The sequence below is a fragment of the Mustela lutreola genome, chromosome X, assembly GCF_030435805.1.
Source record: "Mustela lutreola isolate mMusLut2 chromosome X, mMusLut2.pri, whole genome shotgun sequence".
NCBI lineage: Eukaryota > Metazoa > Chordata > Mammalia > Carnivora > Mustelidae > Mustela > Mustela lutreola.
In genome coordinates this window covers 116,163,201-116,190,621 of record NC_081308.1, presented here as the reverse complement: position 1 = coordinate 116,190,621, position 27,421 = coordinate 116,163,201, and the positions used below count along the sequence as shown (strand labels likewise).

Sequence of the window (27,421 nt, the reverse complement as noted above, 5' to 3'; positions counted from 1 at the left end):
GTTCTGGTGGTGGTTTTTTGCTTTGCTCAACCTGAGACAACATTTTGCTTGTCATTCTGGGCAATTCAGGTATCATTTTTAAAAATTTTATCTGCTTTTTAACTTCCTGTCCTTTATCCAACAAATGTTTTCCCAGTCCTGGTAGGTGCTGGGCACCAGGCAGGGAAAGGGGCAAAGTGCTGCCCTCACGGGGCTGGGGAGACGTCTACAAGCGAAGCCAGGCAAGAACTAGAGTAAGAAAAGATCCATTGGGCAGGTGTTTGTCTGGGAACGGCTCTGCCCCAGATGTCACCACCTAGGCCATGTAAACACAGTCGACGGCCTCTGGACCCAAGTCTCAGACACTCCATGACCCTGCCAGGAACAAAGAGAGGTGAGCAGCCGAGCGACAAGCTGTCACAAGGCTGTTGTGCCCCTCCTGATCTCACAGGGTCTGCCACAAGGCAGCTTCTCATCGGCCCCCTAAGTTCAGGCTAAGCCATGGGGCCTTTGACGTCGCTAAGGGTAACTGTCCACCTGGGCCGCTTCCTTCCCAGCCAAGCATGGGGCAGAGTGGCCACCGTGGCCATTGCTGCCCTGTGGGGAAGGCGTGACCACCTGACGGTGCTGAGGGCCACGGGGAACCGGAAACAGGTCATGTCATGGAGGGTCGCTTTGAGGCTGTTAGAGAAGGAGGATCAGAGAGGGGGTTCACTAGGGTGACCCGTAGAGCCAGCTCGGCTGACGGGGGGAACTGAGTGACGGGCACAAGGAACTGCAGGAACGGAGGCTCTGAGGTCATGGGGAGGTTGGGGGGGGGGGGTGGCAGGCGTGAGAAACTGAAAGAAGAGCAGTGTGGCTGAAGTGAAGGGAGCAAGGACAGGTGACGTGAGGTGGCCGGGAGCTGGCTCACAGGAGAGCTTGCAGGCCACGCGACGGCCTGCTTTCAAGTGTTAACCAGGCAAGTGATATAGTCTGATTTCTGGTTTTTTTGTTTTTTGTTTTTTTTAAATTTTGTTCATTAGAGGGGCGCCTGGGTGACTCGGTGGGTTAAGCCGCTGCCTTCAGCTCGGGTCATGATCTCAGGGTCCTGGGATCGAGCCCCGCATCGGGCTCTCGGCTCAGCGGGGAGCCTGCTCCCCCCCCCCCCCGCGCCTGCTTGTGATCTCTCTCTGTCAAATAAATAAAATCTTAAAAAAAAAAAAAGATTTTGTTCATTAGAGAGAGAGCATGAACGGGGGGAGGGCTCGATCCCAGGACCGACCTGAGCCCAAGGCGCACGCTTCACTGACTAAGCCACCCAGGTGCCCAATCTCAAAAGATCATCCAAAAAAGGCAAGCAGACACGGAGAGAAGAGGGGCCTACCCACAGCGTGGGGGTAAACGGGAACGGGGCAAAAGCAAGGGCAGCAGCCATCCCAGTGCTCCAGCGGAGGGAGACGGGCCCACGCAGCAGTGAGCAGTTGGGCGCGAGCGCAGTGTGCTTGCCGGCGGTGCGGCCCGGGCAGCAGCGAGCCGGGAACCCTACGCGATCCAACCTTGGGAGGCCCTGGGCTTTCACTCCCAAATGGGGAGCCCCAGGAAGGATCTGAGCCAAACCACCCCGTCTTCCTTTGAATCGCTTCAACAGCTACACCACTGCACGGAGGCCGCGTGGGTGTCAGTCAGGGGGACGGCGACAAGACGGGAACTGGAGATGGGACTGCAGTCATCCGGGGAAGAAACGGGGGCTGATTTGCCCCTGGAGGCCTCCCTACCGCCACCTTGACAACTGAGCCTCCGAGGCGGTCTCTTCTGTGAAACATGCATAAAAGTAGCACACACAAAGCGCCTGGTGCCCCGTGTGACACAGGAGCCGGCTGTGACCCCTGACAGTGCTGGTCTGACTCCTGAAACCCCTGGCTACTTTCCGAACTGCTCTTGGAGGTTCCTGTGCCCTTAAAACTGCAAAGAAAAGCTTGATCACTACTTCCTACTTAAAAGTCCTCAAGGGCCACCTGTTACAGTGTAGACAAACCCTGCTGCACAGCCTCTGGCCCCATTACGCTATACACACACACACACCCACGCACACACACAACCTTGCCTGTCTTCCCCGGTACCTGGCACCCAGAGGGCACTCAGTGTGTTTCTAGAATCTCCAATGCAGGAAAGGACATGAACTGATTTAGAGCAGTAAGCCATCTTTGCACACGGAATTAAAATGGGGACCTACCTCTGTTTACAGACATGACACATACAGGAGTCACATACAAGCATTCACAACAGGGGGAACACGCAGAGGGTTTGGCACACACGAGTTTTCCAGATCTTTAAGCACCCATATTGCCTTGGATGGTAAGATCCCATGTTTCCATATCTCCCAAAATGAAGCAATTGAAATTTCATTTTCCTTCCCTCATGAACATTCCTAGGACACGAGGCTGTGATGAAAGCACAGCCCCGAGGGTTACAGACGTGGGACAACTGTGACCAGCTGCTCCCAGGCTAAATGACTAAAGGGCCCCAGGAGGCTTTAGCATTTTTTCTTTCTTTTTAGTACTTTTCCTCTCCCTTGACAGACGACTGTTATTCCAGAAATTACTGCTGCTCCCGGTAGCGCGCCCCTTCCGTCATCCCATAGATGGATGGACTACGTTTCACCTGCTGCAAGTTGGTGAAGGAAATAAAAGTGACTGGAAATGGGGTCCCGATGGCAGGTGAAGTAAGATGTGAGGCGTCTCCTTATGAGGAAAGGGGAAGTGCTGTCGCCTCAGGCGAGAGCGGCGAGAATCAGACCGATCTCAGTTCACATTCCACCACTGACTGGCCGCACACCTCACTTCTCGAAACATCCATTCCTGCCAGGCTCAGCCACTGTATGGTGCACCTGGCAAGTCCCGGGCCCCGGTCCCATCTCACCTGCCCTGTCACAGCTCATTACTCCTCGCCATGGGCCTGTGAAGAGACACCACTGTCTCCATTTACCAGCTGAGAAAACAGGCCCCCGAGTTTAGCACCCCAAGGTCACAGAGCTAATAAGCAAAGGACAGTCCAACCCAGACCTCTTCACTACTCATTCATTCAACGACTGTCACCTGAGCTCCTAGTACCTTCGAGACACTGAGTGTATGTGTCAGTGAACAAGACAGGTAAAAGTTCTCATCTTCCTTATGGAGCTTACATTCTAGAAGATGCGGATAGGGGAGACAAACAGGAAGCCATACGAATGTAAACCACCCAGCTCGTGTTCAGGTTATGCCGCTCGGAACTGCCACCAGCTAACAGTTTTTTACCTGCCAGAAGGGTCATTTCACACGGTTCCACCTAATAGGAGGTGGGAAGGGCGTCGGGGAGGCGGGGGAGGCAGATGGGAAGCGGGGGGCACAGGGTCATGAAGATCAAATGAGGTAGGTAACAAAAGTGAAAAGGCTGGATGAAACTAGAATGTTCCGGGACCGTAACAAATTATTACATGGTATTACTTCAAGTTCCCCACTTTGCTGCTGAGAATGGCAGCAAACTTTAAGGCATCCATGTGGCTAGATGGCTCCCGGGCTTGCTGGTTCACAGCTCACCTGGAGCCAAGAGGCCCCTGAGAGTTTGGGTTTAAAATATGTCTTCCGGGGTGCCTGGGTGGCTCAGTGGTTAAAGTCTCTGCCTTTGGCTCAGGTCATGATCTCAGGGTCCTGGGATTGAGTCCCGCATTGGGCTCTCTCCTCGGCAGGGAGCCCGCTCCCCCGCCTCCTCTGCCTGCCTCCCTGCCTACTTGTGATCTTTGTCTGTCAAATAAATAAATAAAATCTTTAAAAAAAAAAAAAAAAAACCTGTCTTCCTGCTCCCAAGAAACAAGAGGTTCCGCTGGTGCCGTTCTTCATCTACACAAAGATGAGCCTGCGATCTGAACAATTTCCCAGGATCCCAAGAGAAAGCCCTGTTACTCAAACACAGTGACAAGTCATCAAGGCTACTGTGTGTTTGAAACTTACTGTGGGTGCGAATGTCACTAGCTTCCCCAACGCATTCTACCATATAATCACCATTCGCTGTGCTCGGTAAAGATTACAATTAAAAGAGCTGCTAAAACTTAACAGACAAGGAAAAAGTAACTGACAGAAAATGACACTAGGTTAATCTGTAGAGAAATGATAGGTATGCGGAGTTTCTTTTAAAGAGACAGCCTTTATTGTAGGGATGTTTACACTGAAGAATTCAAAACGTGGTAACGGGTTTTTGGTTTGTTTGGGTTTTGTTTTTTTTTTTTAATTTATTTACTGATTTGTATTTAAAAGGAAATGTTGACACAGATTCCCCAGAAATCATCTGAACAAGCGGGAGAGAACAATTAATCCTGCTGAAACAGTAAAATAATTCCAAGACATATGGTTCACCCAACAGACAAGACTGTAGATGCTGTTGCTGATAGGAAAACTGACTGCTCCTTACTCTTTTAAACACACAGTGATATATAATTAACAATATTCAATCACTTCTGTTCTTTCCTGAATATATAAAAATTAAAATACCAATTAAAAAACTAATATATCTTCTCTTTAAATGTTTCTTACAGATACAATTTCAATATTTTCATTCGATAGTGGTGTAGCTTAAGAGATTTTTTTTTATTCACAAGTCAAACAACACTCCACGCCAAGAGAACGGATAGTCTATAGGCTCGTATTGCAAATAAAGACTTCAGGAATGGAGCAACGGGCATTTCTAAAATACAAAATGGATAAAATTCTGAGAGGATACATGCAATAAAGCTCTATGGAGCAGCTGGCCACAGAACTAGAACATTCTACTGATGATTTCAGTGGGGCTCCAGATGCTTCCGAACTCAACGTAAACTCTCATCTCAGGCTTTGTATTTTGCTTTTCCAGTTTCACTAATGACACAAACATGCTACAAGATAAAAATCCAGAGATTCGCATTAGAAAAGCGTATCCTGCAATGGAAGGCAAGAACAGCATTTTGCACGGCTTGGGGGAACAGCGCTGCGCTGCAGGGGCTCCACCGGACAGACAGACAGACAGAGGCTAGCGGGGCCTTCCTCACCGGGTGCGGAAAGGCACGCTCTCGCCTCCTGCCCACGGAGCAGAAGCAGGTGCTTGAAGGAGAGTGAGTGAAAAGACTTAGACCAGTTCATTTATTTCTCACTTATGACCACATCTATCATCTGAAATAATAATGGGACAGTTACTATATGTTAAAGCTGTTCGACTGTTGCAGCCAACAGAAGTGTCACCCCAGCCTGGCCAAGTTCCAGCTCTAAGGACGTCTGTGCTTGACTACAGCTTTATGTGACTAATGGGAACCATCAGTCTGTTCAAATTATGAGGTGCTGGAAAGAGAAAACAATTCCTCTCTTTCGTAAATTTTTATACAGGCTCTGAAAAATGAGTGAGAAAAAGAGGCATTACTTACATTCAAATCCCTGAAGTATTCGTTATAGTCAAGGGCATATCCTACAACAAACTTGTCGGGAATTTCAAATCCAACAACTGAAAAGAATCATAAATCATCATTCAGATACAGAAAACATCATTTTCGATTCAAATGCTTATGAATGTGCCTCTCTACAGATTCTCTCTAAAATCTTAAGGAAAAAAAAAATAAATACCCTCTGAAGTAACTCTCAACCATTTCAGAGAAAACTTTCCCAGGTTGGGGCGCCTGGGTGGTTCAGTGGGTTAAAGCCTCTGCTTTTGGCTCAGGTCATGATCTTGGGGTCCTGGGATCGAGCCCTGCATCGGGCTCTCTGCTTGGTGGGAAACCTGCTTCCCCCTCTCTCTCTGCCTGCCTCTCTGCCTACTTCTGATCTCTCTCTGTCACTCTGTCAAATAAATAAATAAAATCTTAAAAAAAAAAAAAAAAAACTTGCTCCAGTTAAGGACAGTTAAATGACTGACAGAAAGTAATTCACTTACAGTCTGGTTTATAGCCAACACTTCGAGGGGTCCTCTTCACCAGCAAGCTGTTAATTACAAAATGTAACATGTGACATAGGGAGACATGACAGGGCATTACAAAAGGGGACATTCCTGCTTTGAGACATGGTCTCTCCTGCACCTAGAATATTTTCTATGTAGAAAGACTACGAAATGGGCAGCGAGCTTGCAGGGACCGGGCAGGACAGCAGTGAGCTCCCGCCACAGCCGAGACCCTTGCCTGATCCCCACTAGGAACGTGACTGATGATTCTGAGATGATTCTGACGCCGACTACTCACGCACCCATCAGAGGGCAGCAGATCAGAAGGATGAATGGATGGGGAGTGTCAACGGGCAGTTTCAGGATCCCTGGAAGGCCAATGCTACAACTGCAAAGGGGTGCGGGAGATGTGAGCGTCACCTTTTGAGACTCTTAATACATGGCTTACAAAGATCGTGAGGCTAAAAATAACTAGCATGTTCAAGGAGCTTGTACTGATTTTTCAGAACAAAAACTGCAGTTGGGACACGCCACCTCTAACATAAGCTCATGTCGTAACCCAAGTGTGTACTGCCTGCTGGAATTTTTCAGCCATTAAGAAAACCTATTGGGGTGCCTGGGTGGCTCAGTGGTTAAAGCCTCTGCCTTCGGCTCAGGTCATGGTCTCAGGGTCCTGGGATCGAGCCCCGCATAGGGCTCCCTGCTTGGCAAGGAGCCTGCTCCCCCACCCCACTGCCTGCCTCTCTGCCTACTTGTGATCATTGTCAAATAAATAAATAAAATCTTAAAAAACAAACAAACGTTAACAAACAAAAACATATGAAAATCCTATAAAAAAAAAAGAGAAGCTATCAACAGTGTGTTGATAACCTTTATGTATGTTAAGGGCAGTCCCAGTAAAACTTACGATTTTATACCTTCTTAGATAAATATATTTCAAAAGCTGGAAAGGACAGGGGTGCCTGGGTGGCTCAGTCGGTTAGCCCCTGCCTTCAGCTCAGCTCATGATCCTGGGGTCCTGGGATAGAGCCCCTCCCTCCCCCGCATCGTGGTCATCAGGCTAACTGCTCAGTGGGGAGCCTGTTTCTCCATCTGTACCCCACCGCCCCCCTGCTTGTGCTCCCTCTCTCCACTCTGGTCTCCTCTCAAATAGTTAAATAAAATCTTAAAAAATAAAAAAAAAAGCTGGGAAGGGCACAAAATGATTTTCAATCTTAGTTACACATCAGACTCGCCTGGGAACTTTAACAAAACAAAACTCAGGTACCCGGGCCACACCCCTGACCGATTACATCAGAATTGCTGGGGATGGAGCACAAACGTGGTTTCTTTTTGTTTTGTTTTGTTTTACAATTTGTATAAGTAAATAAACTACAAGGCATACTTCAGAGATCTTGTGGGTATGGTTTCAGAGCACCACAACAAAGCAAGTATCACAGTAAAGGGAGTCAAATGAATGTTTTGGCATAAAAATTATGTTTATGCTACACTGTAGTCTATTAAGTGTGCTACGGCATCACGTCTAAAAAAGCACGCATCTTAGAGACATTTTATTGCTAAAAGGCTTTCATCTGAGTTTTCAGAATTCATAATCACTGATCACCACAGCAAATATAAAAATGAAAAAGTTTGAAATATTCCAAGAATTATCAAAATGTGACAGAGAGGGGCGCCCGGCTGGCTCAGCTGGTTTAGCGTCAGGCTCCCTGCTCAGTGGAGCCTGCTTCTCCCTCTCCCTCCGCTCCTCCCCCTGCTCATGCTCTCCCTCTCTCTCAAATAAATAAATAATCTTAAAAAAAAAAGTGACAGGGACGTGAAGTGACCAAATGCTGTTGGAAAACTGGTGCCTACAGACTTGCTTGATGCTGGTTGCCACAGGCCTCTGATCTGTGAAATACACAGTATCTGGGGCGCATGGGTGGCATATATTTGTGGGGGGAAAAAAAAAGAAAGGTCTAAACTCAGTTACGTAAGTACAATCCAAAAAAATAAATAAATAAATAAGAAGGGGCGCCTGGGTGGCTCAGTCGTTAAGCATCTGCCTTCAGCTCAGTTCATGGTCCCAGGGTCCTGGGATCAAGCCCTGCATCTGGCTCCCTGTTTGGCAGGGAGCCTGCTTCTCCCTCTGCCATTCTCCCTGCTTGTGTTCCCTCTCTTGCTGTCTCTCTCTCTCAAGTAAATAAATAAAATTAAAAAAAAACCCCACAGTATTTGCCAAGTGCAATAAAGCAAAAGCACAATAAACTGAACTATGCCTACGTTAAGAGTTACTAAGCAGATAGAAAGTCCAACATGAACAGCTTATTTAAATTCTTCATTTTGAAAGAATTATGTAATTTTTGAAATAATAATATAAATAATTACAGGTTGCCGGAAGTCACAGAAATGCGCAGGGCCGTGCCATGTGCCCCCCGCCCAGCCTCCTCCAGTACTAAGAGCTCCCATTAACTGGCAGATCACCACGACCAAGACGCGGGCTCCGGGGAACTGACCTTGTCCAGATCCCACGAGTCTCACACGCATGCATTTGTGTGCGAGTGTGTGTGCTTCTGCACGACTTTATCACACATGCGGGTTCAAGTGACCACCACCGCCTCGGGATGACAGGACGTCCCATCGCACGAGGCTCTATTCACAGTCACGCATCACGTTCACCGCCCTCACCCCCGGTAACCACTCATGTGCTCTCCACTTCTGGCATTTTGTCACTTTAAGAAGGTTGCATAAATGGAATCATATAGGAGGCAACCTTTCGAGATTGGCTTTTTTTTTTTTTTTTTTTTTTTTTTAAGGAGACTCCACACCTAGCGTGGAGCCCAGCATGTGGCTTGAACCCATGATGCAGAGATCAAGAGTCAGACATTTAACCAACTGAGTCCCCCAGGCACCCCGGACACTGGCTTTGATGAGCACAAGCCCCTTGAGGCTTATCTAGGTTGTCCCGTGTTCCTTCGTACGACTGAGCAGGACTCCATGGAACGCTGCCCTGCGGTCCGTTTCGTCATTCACCCACTGATGGGCACTTTGGTTGATTCCTGTTTGGGCCTATGATAAATGAAGCTGCCGCGAGCTTTCGTGTATGAATCTCCAGGAGGACCTACGTGCTCATTTCTCCGGGACAAATGCAAGTGCTGGAGTCATACGGCAGCTACGTGCTTAGTTTCTCACAAACGTGACAAGCCGTTTGCCAAGGCAGCCAATCCATCTGACATTCCCACCGATTCACAGTTTTAAAATTTTTAATCGAACTTCTTGGAATACCCAGGTGGCTCAGTTAGGCAACTGCCTCCGACATGGGTCATGATCCTGGGGGTCCTGGGATCGGCTCCCGCGTTCGGCTCCCTGCTCCACGGGGAGCCTACCTTTCCCTCTGCCTGCTCTGCCTGCCGCTCCCCATGCTTGGGCTTTCTCTCTCTCTCTGACAAATGGATAAATAAAATCTTTAAAAAAATATTAAAAAATAAATAAGTAAATTTTAATTGAACTTTTTAAATATTTTTTTATTTGACAGAGATCACAAGCAGGCAGAGAGGTAGGCAGAGAGAGAGAGAAGCAGGCTCCCTGCTGAGCAGAGAGCCTGATGCAGGGCTCGATCCCAGGACCTGAGATCATAACCTGAGCCGAAAGCAGAGGCTTTAACCCACTGAGCCACCCAGGCGCCCCTTAATTGAACTTTTTAAGTTAAAATGCTTATCTAGTCCTTCTTAAGCCTGCATTGAATAAAAAGAACAAGCTGCCAGGCTTACTTTCTATGTATTGAGCACAGGTTACATACACACCACGAACAGATATGTATCTGTGATATTAAAACCGAATGGTGAGGGCGGGATTAAGAAAAAAAGGTTAAGAAAACACTGACTTAGGCCAGCTCCATCACTAAGAAATGAATGACCAAAGCACCCTCTGGGCACTCCACACCTCCAGCAACACAAAAGCCCTCTCTCATGAGGCAGTCTACCTCAATTCCGCAGCCTACTCCAGGAAGGAGGGAAAAAAGACTATCCCGAGGCTACAGAAGTACCCTGTGCCACAGGAGAGACATAAGCAAGTGCAGGCCTGGCTTACAGGAAGCCACTTAGTGCCCCAGAGTGCAATGTGGATAGAGACCCTCTGTCACACCTGTCCCCAATACACCGAAAGGGACCTACCCACACGGGCGCCAGCTATCAGAGAAGCCTGATAGGACAAACTGCTGACAGACGGTTCACAGAAGGCTCACGCTGATTCAGAGATGCTCGATATGGGATACTTGGACCCTTTAAAAGGGGTTTATCAAAACCAGTTATTCATTTAGGAAAAAAATTAGATTACTATCTGACCCCTACACAAAAATTACAGAGTGGTCAAAGACTTAAAATAGAAGATGAGGGGTGCCTGGGTGGCTCAGTGGGTTAAAGCCTCTGCCTTCGGCTCAGGTCATGATCTCAGGGTCCTGGGATCAAGTCCTGCATCGGGCTCTCTGCTCAGCAGGGAGCCTGCTTCCCCCTCTGCCTCTCTGCCTGCCTCTCTGCCTACTTGTGATCTCTGTCTATCAAATAAATAAATAAAATCTTAAAAAAAATAGAAGATGAAATTGCAAAAGCCAAAAAACAAATAAACAACAAAAACAAAAAACAATCCCCCAAAACCACCTCGGGTGTTACCCTACCAGAACCTTATGGTGGTAAACAAAGCAGGAACTGTGAGCCGGGTGGCCTGGTTCAAGCCTCACCCCACAGTGTGCTGGGCGCTGTGCTGTGCCTCTGGACAATTCCCTATGCCTTGGTGTCCCTATCTGTAAAGTGGGAGCCACAGTGCTCCTTCAGAGTTGTAAGGGGTTCAGCTGTAAACTAGAAACAAAGGTAGAGCTAAGAAAGCAAAAGCGAAACAGCAGAGGCAGGGCCCGGAGGGGAGGTTGGCATACGTCATCACTCAATTCCAGGAGCTCCAGATCCTCAGCACCTACCCCCTCCCTACGACCTCCCCCTAAACCCAGTGTGGGATCCTTGGTCTCAGTTCGTCAAGCAAGCCCCAATGTTCTACCAGGCTACCCAAGACAAGGTGACATCATTATTAGCATGCTGAAAAACCAAGTGTTAATAATATTAAGCAAAAATATGACTGCAATGAAGGGCTTCATTAACACATGACAAAATTATTTACAAAGCATATTTACTGAGTCTTATTTGAGATCATATTACTTTTTGAAGATAAACAAGTTGAGAACATTTACTCTTACGAGAAGCAATTAATGACTGAAGCCCGTTTCAAATGAAGAAAATAGCCCGTCAAAATGTTATACACATACCTTGCGACCTTGACCATCTTTGGATTGTGTTCCTTGACCAAGGAAAGCAAGGTCTGCATTGTTTTGCCAGTGTCAATTATATCCTTTAAAAGAAAAAGACAAGACATTTATTTATTTATTTGTGTGTGAGAGAATGAGAGAGAAAGAACATGAGAGGGGAGGGTCAGAGGGAGAAAGAGACTCCCCGCTGAGCAGGGAGCCTGATGCGGGACTTGACCCTGGGACTCCAGGATCATGACCTGAGCCGAAGGCAGTCGCCCAACCAACTGAGCCACCCAGGTACCCAAGACAAGACATTTAAAGAGCAAATGAAACTGCATCCTATAAACATGAGACACCGAAACCCCATGGATAAGTATAAGAATGCTATTGTTTTCAGGGTTGCCAACTCTCAGAAGCAGGTGGTTCAAGATGAGAAACACTGCTCCATGCCATCTTTAAAGTCTCCAAATAAGGCTTTACTACATAAAATGACTTTATATTAAAGTGAACCTTAACTACTTAGTCAAAAGTAGGAGACTATTCAAAATAAATACATCTCTAATTGGAAAAATACTGCTTAAACCCTAACCCTAATGTTCTTCAATGAAAACGTGATGGACGGTACAAAGCGGTGCTTCACAAAGTGCGGTCTGGGAGCCGTCAGAAGCATCAGGGCTGGAGACTTGTGAAAAATGCAGAGTTTCGGGCTGCAGTGGCCAGAACTCGGATGGCCCAAGACTCCCGTCCCCTCATGCGCACGCCCAGAATAACCTCCCAACCCCAGTGGGAGCACAACCTGGGAAAATGCTGGAATGGTTAGTGGCCATGTGAGAGGGCCACGTGCAAGGACACGAAGTTGGCCTTTAGGAGCTGGGAGCAACCCCTGGCCCGGAGCCAGCAAGAAAACAAGGCCCTTCGTCTTGCAAGCACAAGAACTAAATTCTGCCAACAACTTAAGTGAACTTGGAAGAGGACCGCGAGCCCTGGGCGAGACAGGAGCCCCAGCCTTACTTCAGCCCCAGGAGCCTGAGCAGAGGACTCTGCTAACCTGGACATGCATTGTTTTCAGCTGTTAAATTTGTGGTCATGTGTTAGGCAGCATTGCCCCAGACAAAATCGATCTGAAGTGGAATTAATAAATTTACATTTAAAAACAAGCAACCAGGGGCGCCTGGGTGGCTCAGTGGGTTAGGCCTCTGCCTTTGGCTCAGGTCATGATCCCAAGGTGCTGGGATTGAGCCCTGCGTCGGGTTCTCTGCTCGGCAAGGAGCCTGCTTCCTCCTCTCTCTCTGCCTGCCTCTCTGCCTACTTGTGATCTCTCTATCCAATGAATAAATAAAATCTTTAAAAGAAAATCAGCACATACCCTTCCCCCTCCCCCCCAAAAATAAAAAAAATAAAAATAAAAAAATAAAAGCAAGCAACCAGGGGCACTTGGGTGGCTCAGTGGGTTAAAGCCTCTGCCTTCAGCTTAGGTCATGAACCCAGGGTCCTGGGATCGAGCCCCACATCAGGCTCTCTGCTCAGTAGGGAGCCTGTTTCCTCCTCTCTCTCTCTGCCTGCCTCTCTGCCTGCTTGTGATCTCTGTCTGTCAAATCAATCAATCAATCAATCAATCATCTTAAAAACAAGCAACCAACGGAACCTGGGTGGCTCCGTCAGTTAGGCGTCCAACTGCTGATCTCAGCTCAGGCCTTGATCTCAGGGTCAAGTGTTCAAGCCCGGCGATGGGCTCACGCTGGGTGTGAAGTCTACTTAAAATCAAACCAAAAAATCTCTCAAGCAACTAGTTCCCAGGGATATTCATGAACTCGAATCTTTTGAAGACAGCGTCACCTGTTTAGTTTTTGATCCATAAGCTGAAGTTTCTATTAATAAAAATGAATTGGGGGTTACTGGTGCTCTTAAGCCTTAAGACATTTTATATAAAAGAATGAAAACTCATTCTACTGGTGAGAGTATAAAGCAAATGACTCTGTCGAGTCATTTGGCAGGAATGGTAAAACTGAAAAGGGACCCACTCTATGATTCGGTCACTGCCTGCATTTAGAGGGGACTCACAAGGGCACACCGACACTGCAACTTTGCATTTTAGGACAACTGCATGTCTCAAGGTGAACAACCTCAGAACTTAATAGGAGTGAAAATAAGATATAAGAGGTTATGTATAGTGCGGCACCATATATGTTCTTAGATCCCCAAATATGTTTTGCATGTGGATACACACATGTAATAGAAGCATAAAAAAACACGCACAGGGATGATGTGTATCAACTTTAAAAGAAAGGAAAAACTTTGAAACCCAAAAGAGAGGGTAAAGAAATATACTAGCATTTTCCCATTATCCAATAAAAACAAATTACTAAGTATTTCTTACAAAAAAACCAATCTTACTCCCTTATAACAACATAAGCCCACAGTTAAAACTGATGACGAGGAATTTATTTTCCGGGATTACCTTTAGGACTGTGCATACTAAGTTAGAAAATCATAAACACTATATTGAAAGTATGTAGAACTTACCTCAACAATCAAGACATTCTAGAAGGAAAAGAAATGAAAATCAGTACAGTCAATCAGTGTTTCCAATTATAACTCACATCATATAACAAACTCATTATCCAAATTCTTGTTTTTAAGATGCTTTCCTATCTCAAAGCCTGATTTAAACAATGGGCCATCTGCTGGGATTTAGTACTCTTTAATGTGAAATTTTCATTGTAGTGGAACTTTTAAAAACAAAATTTGATCTATATAGGTTCATTTTTTTTTTTTTTAATTCTCACTCCTTTAAACAGAGGTCTAATTTTGGGCAAGTCATGAAGTTTCTCTGGGCCTCAGTTTACCATGTGTTAAATAAGGGATGTGAACTAGTATATATCTTCCAACTCTAAGGTTCAAGAACTATAATTTGTACTAGAACTCCAAAATCATGCTTTTAATTCACCATACGGAATCCAGTTCAAAACCTGTTTTCTCATTAGACTAAAACTGATCTGTATTTGCTGGGTGTGTTCATCTGCTTGGACTCAACTAAAGGAAGGTACCAATGCTTCCTCCCACCATAAACCCTCACCCCAATTTCTACCTCTCAGAATTTTATAGCTGAAAGAGCCCTTACAGAAGAAACCATCTAAGAATCACCACCGAGGTACAGAACAGTCCTATCTGTTCTCATGCTGGTTAGAGGAACAAGGCCCCATTTCAAACACTGGTTATAATCACTGTCACAGGAAGAGTCATGCTATATTGTGACCTGCTGTTCTCCCTTCTTGGTCACATACCAGCTGTATGAAAATCTTTATGTTCTATATATTCTTCTAAGTCAGTGATTACCACGGTAGGGCACACAAGATCCACAGGGTAGCAAGAAAGAAATGTTAGGCCTTTTTTTAAAAACCTCACCCTGTCTGAGCTGTAATTTTGCATGTATTTTGCAATATGCATAATACTACCACCACAGTCTGTATTATTGTCCCTTTCCTCCTATGACAACTACTTTGTCTCTTTTCAAGATACCGCAATCTCAATCTTTAGTGGAACTGAATTTAATCAATTAATGGGCCAATCATCATTTCATCACCTGCTATGTGATTCTTTCTCAGCATTTTCTCTACCCTCGCTAGCACATCGGAAGGGTAACACTCTCCCACCCTAACTGTGGCTCACTGCCGCAGCAATGTGTACCAGGGGATGGAGTTATAGTTTGAAAACAGCACTGAGGGGTGCCTGGGTGGCTCAGTGGGTTAAAGCCTCTGCCTTCGGCTCAAGTCATGATCTCAGGGTCCTGGGATCGAGCCCAGCATCGGGCTCTTTCTTCAACGGGAAGCCTGCTTCTCCCTCTCTCTCTCTGCCTCCCTCTCTGCCTGTTTGTGATCTCTGTCAAATAAATAAATAAAATCTTTAAAAAAAGAAAACACTGAATTATGAGACAGAAAAACTGGATTCTAGTCTTGACTCTAATGCTAAGTAGCTGCACGATCTTAGGTCATAATCATGGACTTCTAGTAATAGGAGATAGCTTGTACAAATCAATCACAGTCCAGAGAGGTTAAATATTTATCTAATACAAAACTATAGTATCTAGAGTATGATCTCAATATATGGTTTTAAGAATAAAGAATGAGAATTTCTACCATTATGGAAAGCTTATTTCATGTCAAATAGCTATATCCTTACTTCAGAAATGAAAAAAAGGATGAGCCTCTGAAGTCAGATGATTTGCCTAAAGTCATAAAACTAGCCAAGTGGTAAAGAAGTATTTTCAGAGTCCAAGGTCCATATTCTCAACCACTAACTGGAAAAAAAATTTATGTACGTATGTATCTACATAGAATGTCCCCCCAAAATTGGCTGAAATAGAAAGTCTAAATAACCCACAATCTCACCACTAAGAAATAACTTCATCCAACTTAGACGCCTTGATTTTTTCCACAATAAATGTGCTCTACTGTGACTATCAGGAAAAGAAAATTATTTTCGAAAGAGAACTTTTAAGATCACAAAGCCATGTAGTAGGACAGAGCCATTAGGTGGGAAAGGCAAGATCAAATGAAATCCCAGGAGGCTTTGAAGGCTAGGCCCCTTCCAGCACTAAAAACTGACTATAGGAGTAAGGGCTTTAAATGACTTCTAAATATGGGCAAAGTACGTGGAAAGGGAAGACTCGGTCTGGCAGTGGTACACAGGATGGGCAGGAAGGGGAAAGTCAACAGATGATTATAATTTCTCTTTTGAAGTTTTCAAAAATGTTGAGGAGGACCAGATTAGTCTGGCAGGACCCCCATACGGGACAAGAGGATCTGACACACAAGTGTTGTCTGCTGAAGTTTTCTACTACATACCCAGTCAAATAAGCTATAAACATTTAAAAGCCAGAGAAAGAAAAGAGCTTTGAGGCCAGAAAGACCTTCATTTAAATTCAAGTTCTACCATTCACTGGCAGCATGGCTTTGGACAAGTCCTTCCAATCTGCTGTCTTAGCTTCCTGATCTGTAAAACAGGGGTAACAGTATCTACGCCTCAAGGGCTTGTTGTGAAACTTTTATGAGATTATACCTTTATAACTGGTGGTGTTTCTACATAAAAAACTAACTGGCAGCTGAAAAAAAACACAGCAATCTACCATTTGTCACTGGTTACTTGGAAATCACTGCACTGCATCTCAAGGCTAATGCTGAAATATCTTAACATCTCTATTATTTCCGCCAATTGCCTATACTGGAACAATCTTGATGTATTTGGAAAACTCTTTTTGAGAGGTCTTAAAATAGTACTATGTTTAAATTTACTGAGTATTCGAACTACCAGAAAAACTGTTTTAAGAGGCCTACATGCATTATCTCACTTAACGTTCTGAATTCTTTGAGGGGACTGCCGTTATGGTCCCCACCTTACAGAGAGGAGATAGAGGGGTTAAATAATTTGCCCAAGTTCACACAGAAAAAGTTGTGAGCTAGGCTCTAAATCAAAGCCGCCTATCTTGGGGCGCCTGGCTGACTCAGTTGGTAAAGCATGCAACTCTTGATCTTGGGGTCATGAATTTGAGCCCCACATTGGGGGTAGAGTTTACCTAAGGAAAAAAAAAAAAAGCTGCCCATCTCTAGAACCCACACTTTCACAACTATCACGTGATACCACACTACATGTTTTGTTGTGTGAGTCTACTTTTATAAAGAAGACTGTCTCCCCACTCCCCACCAAAATATATATACTTTTGAAGAATTCTAAATTAGATCACCACAGAGAAAGACAAGGGTACTTTGTAATACAGACTTGAAGTTTAATGTTGGAGTCTGCTGCCTCTTTGCTGTGTGACCTGGAGAAAGACAGCTAACTGAGGTTGATTCCAAGGGTTAAACAGCCCTTGTTTAAGTGCATAAACAACTTGTGAGCTTCCTCTTAGTGATAAAGCAGAGTGTTACTAATTGACTCTTGGCATGAAGTCAAGAGAACTCTTTTCTTCCCCTTCAAGACACATACCTTTCCAGTCAAAGTTGAGAGATCATCTCCACCAATGACTTTGATGTCCCCTGTTGACTGGTCATTCTAGTTTAAAAAAAAAAAAAAGATATGTAAGTATCCATGTATATCCTTTTGTGTACACACACATACACACACACACATCTCAAATTATCAAATGGGAACTAGAAGATTTAAGAAGTTAGCGATCTAATGTCATCGCATTATGATATTCTAAATGATACACACTGTAAGATATGTTTAAAGAAATGAACGGCTAGTTAACTTTCAACTAGAGATTAGTAAAAGCTTGAAAGTTCTAATTGGCCATTACTGATCTGATGCTCCTCAGAGCCCTAAAAATAGGGCACACAACATTTTCCAGTGGGCACTATTCTTAACAGCCACCCATCTTCCATCACGGTCATTTCTGAAACATGAAGTTAGTAGCCTGACCGATGTCTGGTTCTGGCCCTGGACCATTCCCATGAATCAAGCAAGTTGTGGGTTCTGGTCTGTATCACACTCAAGCCCTCAAAAGTCTGGCCCAGGCCCATGTCATCTTCAGCATAGTCTGGAAAACCAGGTCTGATCAGCAGTCTTTCAAGGCCTACCTCTCAGGCTCCCAGGTTTCTGCTATCACAGAATCCAGGAGAAACCCGCACAGGAATTTCAAAGGGAAAATACTCCATATGCACCAGCGTGGGTGGTAGTGACAATCATAATTTGGAGCCAACATTGTGCCAGCACAGTAACAGACAAAGAGACCAAGGAACAAAACAGAGCCCCGAAACACACTCAGAAATATCTGAGGATTTAGTATATGATAAAGATGGCATTAGAAGGCAGTAAGGAAAAGATGAATTATTCAACAAAGCAGTTATCTATTTTGGGAATAAAATAAAGTATGATCCCTACCTCACAGCAGACACAGAAATAAATTCCAGATGGATTAAAATCTAAATGTAAAAAATAAAGCCATAAGCAGACTGAGAGAAAATGTAGAAGTAGTATTTTCACATTTCTTAGAAAGGGTAAAAACCTAGGCATATCCTGAACCCAAACTGAAGGAAAAGATCTGTAACAAATAGTCCTTTGTATACCGGGTTCCAAGACTAAGAAGCCAATAGGAAAATGAAAAATGAACGCAAGTAGGCAATTCACGGAAAAAAGGCCAGAACATGGAAATGATATCGATCAGAGAAGCAAACACCAAAACCATGTGGTTCACCCATTCACCCCGGTGAAACTTAATCCTGATGATGTATGTTGACGAAAGTGAGGGGAAACAAGCACTCTTGGTAAGAGAATAATTGGTACAACCTCTTTTTTAAATGATTTTATTTATTTAACTGAGAGAGAGAGAGACCGTGAAAGAGGGAACACAATCAGGGGGAGTGGGAGAGGGAGAGGCAGGCCTCCCGCTGAGCAGGGAGCCTGATGCGGGGCTCGATGGGGTGCTGGATCTCAGGACCCCAGGATCATGACCCAAGCCGAAGGCAGACGCCTAACGACTGAGCCACCCAGGCGCCCCAAACTGGTACAACCTCTTTTGAAAATGGCACAGCCATAAGCTATTAAAATCGTAAGCATGTGTGCCATTCGCCCCGGCGATCCCACTTCCAGGAACCAATGCTATAAAAACTCACAAACATGCAAAGGTACGTACAAGGAGGTTCACTGTGTCAACTAGTTATAAAAAAAGAAAACGGGAGACAAGCAACAAGTCTATTAACGGAACCTATTTATGAGACTGAGGACCTTCAGTAATGGAACCGATTTAAATTTGGTTCACCCACACAAGGCAATATACCACACAGCTATTAAAAAGAATCTGAAATCTTTACACACTGACATGGGCGACAGGAATTAAAAACACCAATTAGCAGAGTAATGTGTTGCCTAAGAAACCACTTTTGCTCAGGATTTTAAACAGCTTTATACCATCAATTACCTCTGATTGTGAAAATGCGGATTACAGGGCTTTTTACTTTTCTGTATTTCCATTCTCGTCATACGCTTCGATACACATGTCCATTTTTTATGGCGTGTCATCTTTGAAAAACACAATCGGGACCAAACTATTCAGTGTTGCAACCTAAACAGATCTAAGTGTGACTTCTGATACGAAAACAAAAATCTAGCATCTTACTCCTCATCTTAAGGAAATTACAGATACCCTTTATTCTAACTAACTTAAAATCCAGGGTTTCAAACACAGGGAAGTGATTAATAGCAAAAACAAAGACAATAACAAAAACAAAAACAACAACAAAAAAAACCCCTAAACCCATATACAAAACCTGGAGCTTTCTTCCATGATCGTTGGGTCATAGTAAATGACATACACTGTGTATCAAAGTATATAGTGACATCTTCTGTAGAAGTTTGGTATTACAGTCCAATTCCCAATGATTTTTTTTTTTTTTTTTTTTAAAAAGAGAGAGAGAGAGAGAAAGAACTGAAAAGTATGGAGTCACAGAAAAAGCCCTGTGATCCAGAGGCTATGGTGACAGGATAAGAAAAAAGAACTTCAAGCATGCAAGCTTGCATCCAGATCTCCACACTCCTGTTTGTCTCCAAGATTATTAGCTTGAATCTCTTCTGAGGCCTTTTTTTTTTTTAATGATTTTATTTATTTATTTATGGGGGTGCACAGCAAGGGGAAAAGCAGAGGGAGAGGGAGAAGTAGGCTCCCCACTGAGCAGGGAGTCTGACCTGACGCGGGGCTCGATCCCAGGACCTTGGGATCATGACCTAAGCGAAAGGCAGGCACTTAACTGCTTAACCGACTTAGCCACCCAGGTGTCCCCAGGCGTCCGTCTTCTGAGGCTTCCTGCCACGCGGACCAGTGGAGGCTAATAAAGATTGGCCGAGAAAGACCGCTGCAGCCCACTGTGCTAGAATACAAGTCTGAGTGCCCTTCAGCAGAGGACGACCTCCCTCCGTCCCCAGCGCCCCCTCCCACCTCTCCTGGGTGGGACAAGCTTCCCACTGTCCTCCTGCTTATTACTGAGGGACTCCCATGTGCCCCCATCTTGAAGGAGACGGTGGGGCTGGCCCAGGAGAGGGGAAAGGCCCTGCCGCCCCCACTCTTCTCCCCTCTTCTCTACCGCCCCATCACCCCATTCTTCCCAGCCGGAGAGCCCCAGCTGGCCTGAACTCAGAGGGTCATTGTCAACTATGCAAAATTCCCAAAGAAGCTCTCTGAGCCTACAGCTCTACCCTTAGCATCTCTGTTTCCATTTGGTCTACCTTTTTTTTTCTTGTTTAAGTGTTAAGACTGGCAGGAATGATTTCCAGGTTTTTAAATTCAAGTATAATTAACATACAATGTTGTATTAGTTTCCTATGCACACTTACCTTTCTTTTTTGCTTTTGAATATTTTGGGGCGGGGAGAGGCAGAGGGTAGAGGCAGAAGCAAGCCTACTGCCGGCTGGGGAGCCCGATGCAGGGCTCGATCCCAGGACCCCGAGCCAAAGTGAGAAGCGCCACTGACTGAGCCACCCAGGTGCCCCCAATTACCTTGCTTGAGTCTGGGAGAAAAGATGAGAATAGGAAGGAACTTTGCTTATTCCTATTTGTCTATGCCTAGGGATTCTGCGACCCTCCAGGCAACAGGGACCACAACGTGGTTTTGGAAAAGAGGAGAGAGCGCTGTGGGAAAAGACACCAGGCGAGGGCTGAGAAAGGCGGGCCTGGGACAAAGCAATCTCCTCCTGCTGAAGAGAATACAGAGGCCCATCCCCAAAGCTGAGCTCCCACAAGGGCTAGGCTAGGTAGAAGTCTGGGCTTAGCGCCTCGAAGCTTGCTTGATGCGGGTAACCTGAGGCTGTATCTCCGGAGCCCCAGGACGGAGGGACGGACAGAAGGAATGACATCCCCGGTCCGCCACATCCCAAGCATGCTTTCTCTGCACACCCTCATTGCGACTGTCCTCTGTCCTTTTGCTGTTTTCCTGTAGACCCTGATCAAGTGTCAACAGCAGTGAGAGTATTACAAACACATGCTTTTACAGGTAGACGGCACCTCAGATGAGAAGTGGCAGATACCCAATTTTCTAAAAACAGATGCAGAGAAAAAGAAGTCTGGAAGGATATACACCCAGGGAGTAATCTATTTACCTGTATTTTATGAGTGTTTTGAAAAGAACATGTTGTTTAAAAAATTATTTTTATCTATTTTATCTATTTATTATATTTATCTATTATCACCAGCTAAAAAAAAATGATGCTAATAGTTGAGGGGCGCCTGGCTGGCTCAGTGGGGAAAATGTGTGAGTCCTGATCTTGGGATGTTGAGTGCAAGCCCTACGTTGGGCCTAGCGCTTACTTAAAAAATACAAATAGTGAAGAGAAGGGGCACATCACCCCCATGTTCACAGCAGCAGTGTCCACAATAGCCAAACTGTGGAAGGAGCCGAGATGCCCTTTAACGGGCTGATGGATAAAGATGTGGTCCATATACACTATGGAATATTACACAGCCGTCAGAAAGGATGAATACCCAATTTTTGCATCGACGTGGATGGGACTGGAGGAGATTATGCTGAGGGAAGTAAGTCAACAGAGAGAGTCAATTACCATATGGTTTCACTCATATGTGGAACGTACGGAATAACATGGAGGCCATTAGAAGGAAGGGAAAATGAACGGGGGGATCAGAGGGGGAGATGAACCATCAGAGACTGTGGACTCTGAGGAACCAACTGAGAGTCTCAGAAGGGAGGGGGTACAGGGGTGGGGTAACCGGCTGATGGGTACTAAGGGGGGCACGGGTGGTGATGAGCACAGGGTGTTAAACACACTTAATGAATCGCTAAACACTACATCAAAAACTAAAGATGTATGATATGCTGGCTAACTGAACATAAAAAATAAATAAAAAATAATTTTTAAAAAATGATGCTCATAAAGCAGGGCCCTCAGGTCATCTACTGGACCCATGCACTGTCCACTACAGTGGCCCATTAAGCACATGTGCAAATTACAGCTGACCCTTAAACGTCACCGTCACGGGTCTCAACTGCACAGGCCACTTACACATGGATTTTTTTGGATAAATACGAATAGCATGGTCAATGTGTTTTCTCTTCCTTATGGTTTCCTTAATAATATTTCTTTTCTCAAGCTTCCTTTATTGTAAAAATATAGTATATGACGCAAATACAAAATACATGTTCACTGTTTCTATTATCAGTGAGGCTTCTGGCGAATAGCAGGCTATCAGTAGTTAAATTGTGGGGGAGTCAAAAGTTACACAAAAAGTTGGCGCCCCAACCCCTGTACTGTTCATCACCACAGAAAGTTCTATTGGTCAGCGCTGCTCTAATTAAATCGAAGACACCGTTTAGCACAACATACTAGAAAGAACTGAGTCAGTGGTGGTATTTAATACTTAGAGGTTCGCTTCAGAAGTTACTGCATCCAATCTTCATGCTTTTCATTCCAGGACTGGTTTGGGACTAGGATCTGATAAAATAAACATGTTCAACGGAACTACTTGGCATGGCTTTGTTTACAGCAGAGGATCAATATGTGCTTCCTGAGTGAATTAATCAATGTCCTTAAATTTCCTAATACAAAATTTCTGGTTCCCAAGACCAAACTTGAACATTACCTTTATTTTCTAAGAAACAGGGTGTTTATATAATACCTCGGCCGACATCAAAGTGAAAACCCACCGGAAATAGCTACAGAGCATACTTTTGACACCAGTTCTGTTAAGGTTTCCTTTTATTAGAGATGGTGCGCATCCCTGTTCCCTCCCATTTAAACTGAACAAATTCTTTCCCCCACACCTGTCTATGGTCTTAATTCAATAAGCAGGAAAGAGACATAAATCGTTCCATTTTATATATATATATATGCACACACACGCACGCACACACACACATATATGGGAGGGGGAAGGAGATTAGTTTTACAGAAGATAAGCTTTACTAGTAGTCAACATCCAAGTGGCACATTTACATTTAACTTCAACCATTTCTAGAGGAAAAAGCAGACCTTAAAGCAAGGACTAAATCCACATGAACGAAAGGTCAGACTGAAAGCTACTGGCCTCTCTTCTTGTAAGAGATACTTCAAGAAACTACTCCAGTACTTTCTGTATTTTTCTTTAACCAAGTTCACTCAAATAGCTACCTTCTTACAAATTACTATTAGGTAATTTATATCTCTGATATATTAAACAGTTCAATCAAGCTACTAACCACACAACCTCCAAGATCAAGACTGAATTATAGCTCTATGCACCCTGTGACCACAACTGAGGGGAAAAAAAAAATCCCACAATGGGCCAGATGAATTGTTTGCAGAGAGAACTTCTGACTAGGAGGGGCACCTAGGTGGCACAGTTAGTTTACTGTGTGACTCTTGTTTTCGGCTCAGGTCAGGATCTCCAGGTCATGAGACCAAGTCCCACCACGCAGGGCTCCATGCTGGGCGTGGAGCCTGCTTGAGATTCTCTCTCTGGGCTCTGCCCCTCTCCACCCTTCCCTCTCAAAAACAAAAACAAAAACAAAAAATAACACTCCTGACTAGTAGAAAATGAAGAAATAAAAGAAAGAACGTATTACAGGGCTCGAGTCAGTTCTAAGTTTTCCCAAATAAGACTCTGAGTTCTGCAGAGTGAAAGAAAGGCGTGGGTTCCAAGCAAAGACCTGTATGATCTTTGGCGAGTCACTTCACCCCTCTGAGCCTCCCTGTTCTCAAATATATGTGGAGATAATAATTCAGAACACAAAAAGTTTTCTGCAAGTTATCAAATTCTAAGACCAATTTCATTTTCATGTAAGCCGCTCTGTCTGGACACACAGTAAATCAGGCTCATTTTCCCTTTGCTTAACGCCCACATGGAAGTATTGCCACAAAACATTTACTTGTCTGGTAATTTTCCCTCCTGAGGCTTCATCTTTTTAATATGAAATAAAATTGGTAAGAAAAAATTTCCTAGAAAATTGAACTCACAAGAAAGAAAATGCATTTCTTTCATTTTTCCGAATGTCACAGAGCCTTAGAGACAGAACATCTCATTGTTTAAGATGCACACTCATATTTTAATACCCCTGTAGTCAATATATCACAACTGACATCAACTTACAATGTAACCAACAGCCTTACAATGTAACCAACAGCGTCTTCTTTCTTAGCAGTACAAAAAACAGAGTTAAGTCTTAACATCAGTGATATCTTAAGAGTTTGAATGAAATACGGTATTTGGAATGCCTGGCAACTTCTCATTGAGGCACTGAGCAAATAAAATCCTACCCAGCTACTCTGATCAGGAGTATGTCAACTATGTGGGGCGCCTGGGTGGCTCAGTGGGTTAAGCACCCGCTTTTGGCTCAGGTCATGATCTCAGGGTCTGGGACCAAGTCCCACATTGGGCTCCCTCCTCAGCAGAGTCTGCTTCTCTGCTTTCCTCTGCCATGCCTCCCCTGTTCCTTCTCTCTCTCTCTCTCTCAAATAAATAAAATATTTTTTAAAAAGTATGTAAACTATGACATGTATGTGAAAATTCTTTAAAATATTAGAAATAAAAGTGGTAGTAGAATTCAGGGTGACGTTAATTCCTTCATGTCTTTATTTCCTGTGGTGGTATGCTTTTCTCATTAATAAACATGTATTCTTGGGGCACCTGGGTGGCTCAGTGGGTTAAAGTCTCTGTCTTTGGTTTAGGTCATGATCCCAGGGTCCTGGGATAGAGCCCCATATCAGACTCTCTGCTCAGCAGGGAGCCTGCTTCCTTCTCTCTCTCTCTGCCTGCCTCTCTGCCTACTTGTAATCTCTGTCAAATAAAATAAAAAAAAATCTAAAAAAACAAACAAACAAAACACGTATTCTTTAATCAAAAAATGCAATTTTTATTTTGAAGGAAAACTAAATGGGGTGTGTTGATACTATTAGGGCTCTTTATATATTCCAGAAACATTTAATAGTTCACGAAGCATTTCTCTAGGATTAGTACAGATCAGTTAATGTTTAATTCACTATTCTAAACTGGGGAAAATCAGCACATGAAACTATACTGACATCCATGTTATTAATGCTGCACAATTTTAAATTTCCATCTTATGATTTTATCCAATTAGGTTGTCTGGTTTTTTATATGTACATGAATATCTTCCATGACAAGCTGATGAATTATTAAATAGGGCAGAAATGTTACTTCAAATCAACAGTAAACATACGAATTTAATTTCTACTGTTTAGTAGTAAGTCCACACAGAATTTCACATAAAACAGAACAGATAATATTTTTCTCTATGTAAAAACTAACTAAAAACTTGCTTGGCTTATGTTTAAGATTTCACTTTTTTTATCAGCTGAGGAGTGCAGCTTAATAATCCTCTAAAATCTAAAACTAATAGAAAAAACCTAACAGTAGAAAATGGCATTACAGGGTCAAACTGTTTCTACAGCTTCAATTTGTTCTTGTAAGAATAAATTTTTTTTAAGATTTTTAAAAATTTATTTGACAGACAGAGCTCACAAGTAGGCAGAGAAGCAGGCAGAGAGAGAGGGGAGGAAGAAGGCTCCCTGCTGAGCAGGGAGCCTGATGTGGGGCTCGATCCCAGGACCCTGGGATCATGACCGGAGCTGAAGGCAGAGGCCTAACTCGCTGAGCCACCCAGGCGCCCCTAAAATACTTTTAAAAAGAAAATACTAAGATTAAACTCCCCTCATTTTTTTTACAAGTTTTCTTTTCAAAGAATAAACATTCTATGCATATCCCAGAAGAAAGGAAATCCAAGAAATAAAGTAACAAAACTGATTTTCATGTGTGTATGGTGTGGAGGGAGGAACTTATGGAGATCAAAAAAAGAAATCATACCACAGTCTGAAAATACATGTTTTGACTCTAAGCCAACAAGGCACAAAGGCTGGGTACCTACACCTGCCAGCAGCTACTACTGGCTAGAATTAAATCTTAGTGTAAACCAGCTCACTCACTCGCTCACTAACTTCTGGTGAAAGGAAATCCAAACCCTGTATTTAAACAATTCTCTAATTCATTTTAGACCCCATCAAGTTACATGGAGCTTGTGAGTATGAAGCAATGTCATGGTATATGAGCACAGTGGGGCTCAAGCGGAAAGGGAAAATGTCTTCAGTGGTTCTCCAGTCACCCGTAGGACTGACGAAAAACGTGGAAAAGGTCAAACACTTGGGTCAAATAGATGATTAACTGGGAGAATGAGGTTGAAAGTTAATGTAGATAAGTGGTCTTATTCTCAGGGAAAACATAAACAGAAGGCCAGTTTCTACAGGGAAGCAGGACACAGATTCATGAAACCGCAAACAGCAGACATTTATTCTAATCTTTGAAGAAGGCAAGAGAAACCCCACTTTGAAGGAAAACAGTAACTCAAGCAACCAGAAGCAAACCACAGCACGAACTCAAAAAAATCAAACATCCACGTGACCAAAGAAAACTACGAATGATGAAATCCACGTGTATAGATCACCGATTCTGGCTCATCCCAGGGCCAATACCGCTCATTATGTCAGTATCGTGAAGCATCTGAGCCGGAGGGACGCAGGCAGGGGGACCCGAACCCCCTCCTGCTGCCTTTCTAGGAAACAACCACGGACCCACCTTCTTTATCAGACTCGGCTGCAAATGACTTACTGCTCCCCACCAAACCAATCCAGCGCCACAGAAGCTATCTGCCAATGGTAAGTATAATTGCACTGCTGGGTATTAACCCCAAAGATACAGAGGTAGGGAAAAGAAGGCCATCTGTACCCCAATGTTCATAGCAGCAATGGCCACAGTCGCCAAACTATGGAAAGAGCCAAGATGCCCTTCAACAGACAAATGCATAAGGAAGATGTGGGCTGTATATACAATGGAATATTACTCAGCCATCAGAAAGGATGAATACCCAACTTCTGTATCAACATGGACGGGACTGGAGGAGATTATGCTGAGTGAAGTAAGTCAAGCAGTGTGAGAGTCAATTATCATATGGTATCACTTACTTGTGGAGCATAAGAAATAACACGGAGGACATTAGGAGAAGGACAGGAGAAGGGAGTTGGGGGAAATCGGAGGGGGAGACAAACCATGAGAGACTGTGGACTCTAAGAAACAAACTGAGGGTTTTGGAGGGGAGGGGAGTGGGTAGTTGGGTGAGCCTGGTGCTGTGTATTAAGAGGGGCACATATTGCATGGAGCACTGGGTGTGGTGCTCCCAACAATGAATCTTGGGACACTGAGAAAAAGAAAAGAAAAGAAAAAAGAAAAAAAAATCTCCCAGGTCCCAAGGGCAACTCCTCAAAAGCGGTTTT

General features: G+C 44.2%; 1 protein-coding gene across 1 annotated transcript in view; it reads right to left on the bottom strand.

Annotated features, from left to right (window-relative positions):
* Nucleotides 1-4,120: 4,120 nt before the first annotated feature.
* Nucleotides 4,121-27,421, bottom strand: part of HPRT1 (hypoxanthine phosphoribosyltransferase 1) — a 38,484-nt gene continuing 15,183 nt past the window's right edge. The window contains exons 4-9 of the mRNA XM_059157660.1: nt 17,144-17,209; nt 13,685-13,702; nt 11,180-11,262; nt 5,890-5,936; nt 5,387-5,463; nt 4,121-4,864 (exon numbers count right to left, since the gene is read on the bottom strand). Of these exons, the coding sequence (XP_059013643.1) occupies nt 4,817-4,864; nt 5,387-5,463; nt 5,890-5,936; nt 11,180-11,262; nt 13,685-13,702; nt 17,144-17,209 (339 nt within the window). The 3' untranslated portion in view covers nt 4,121-4,816. The remainder of the gene's footprint in view (nt 4,865-5,386; nt 5,464-5,889; nt 5,937-11,179; nt 11,263-13,684; nt 13,703-17,143; nt 17,210-27,421) is intronic.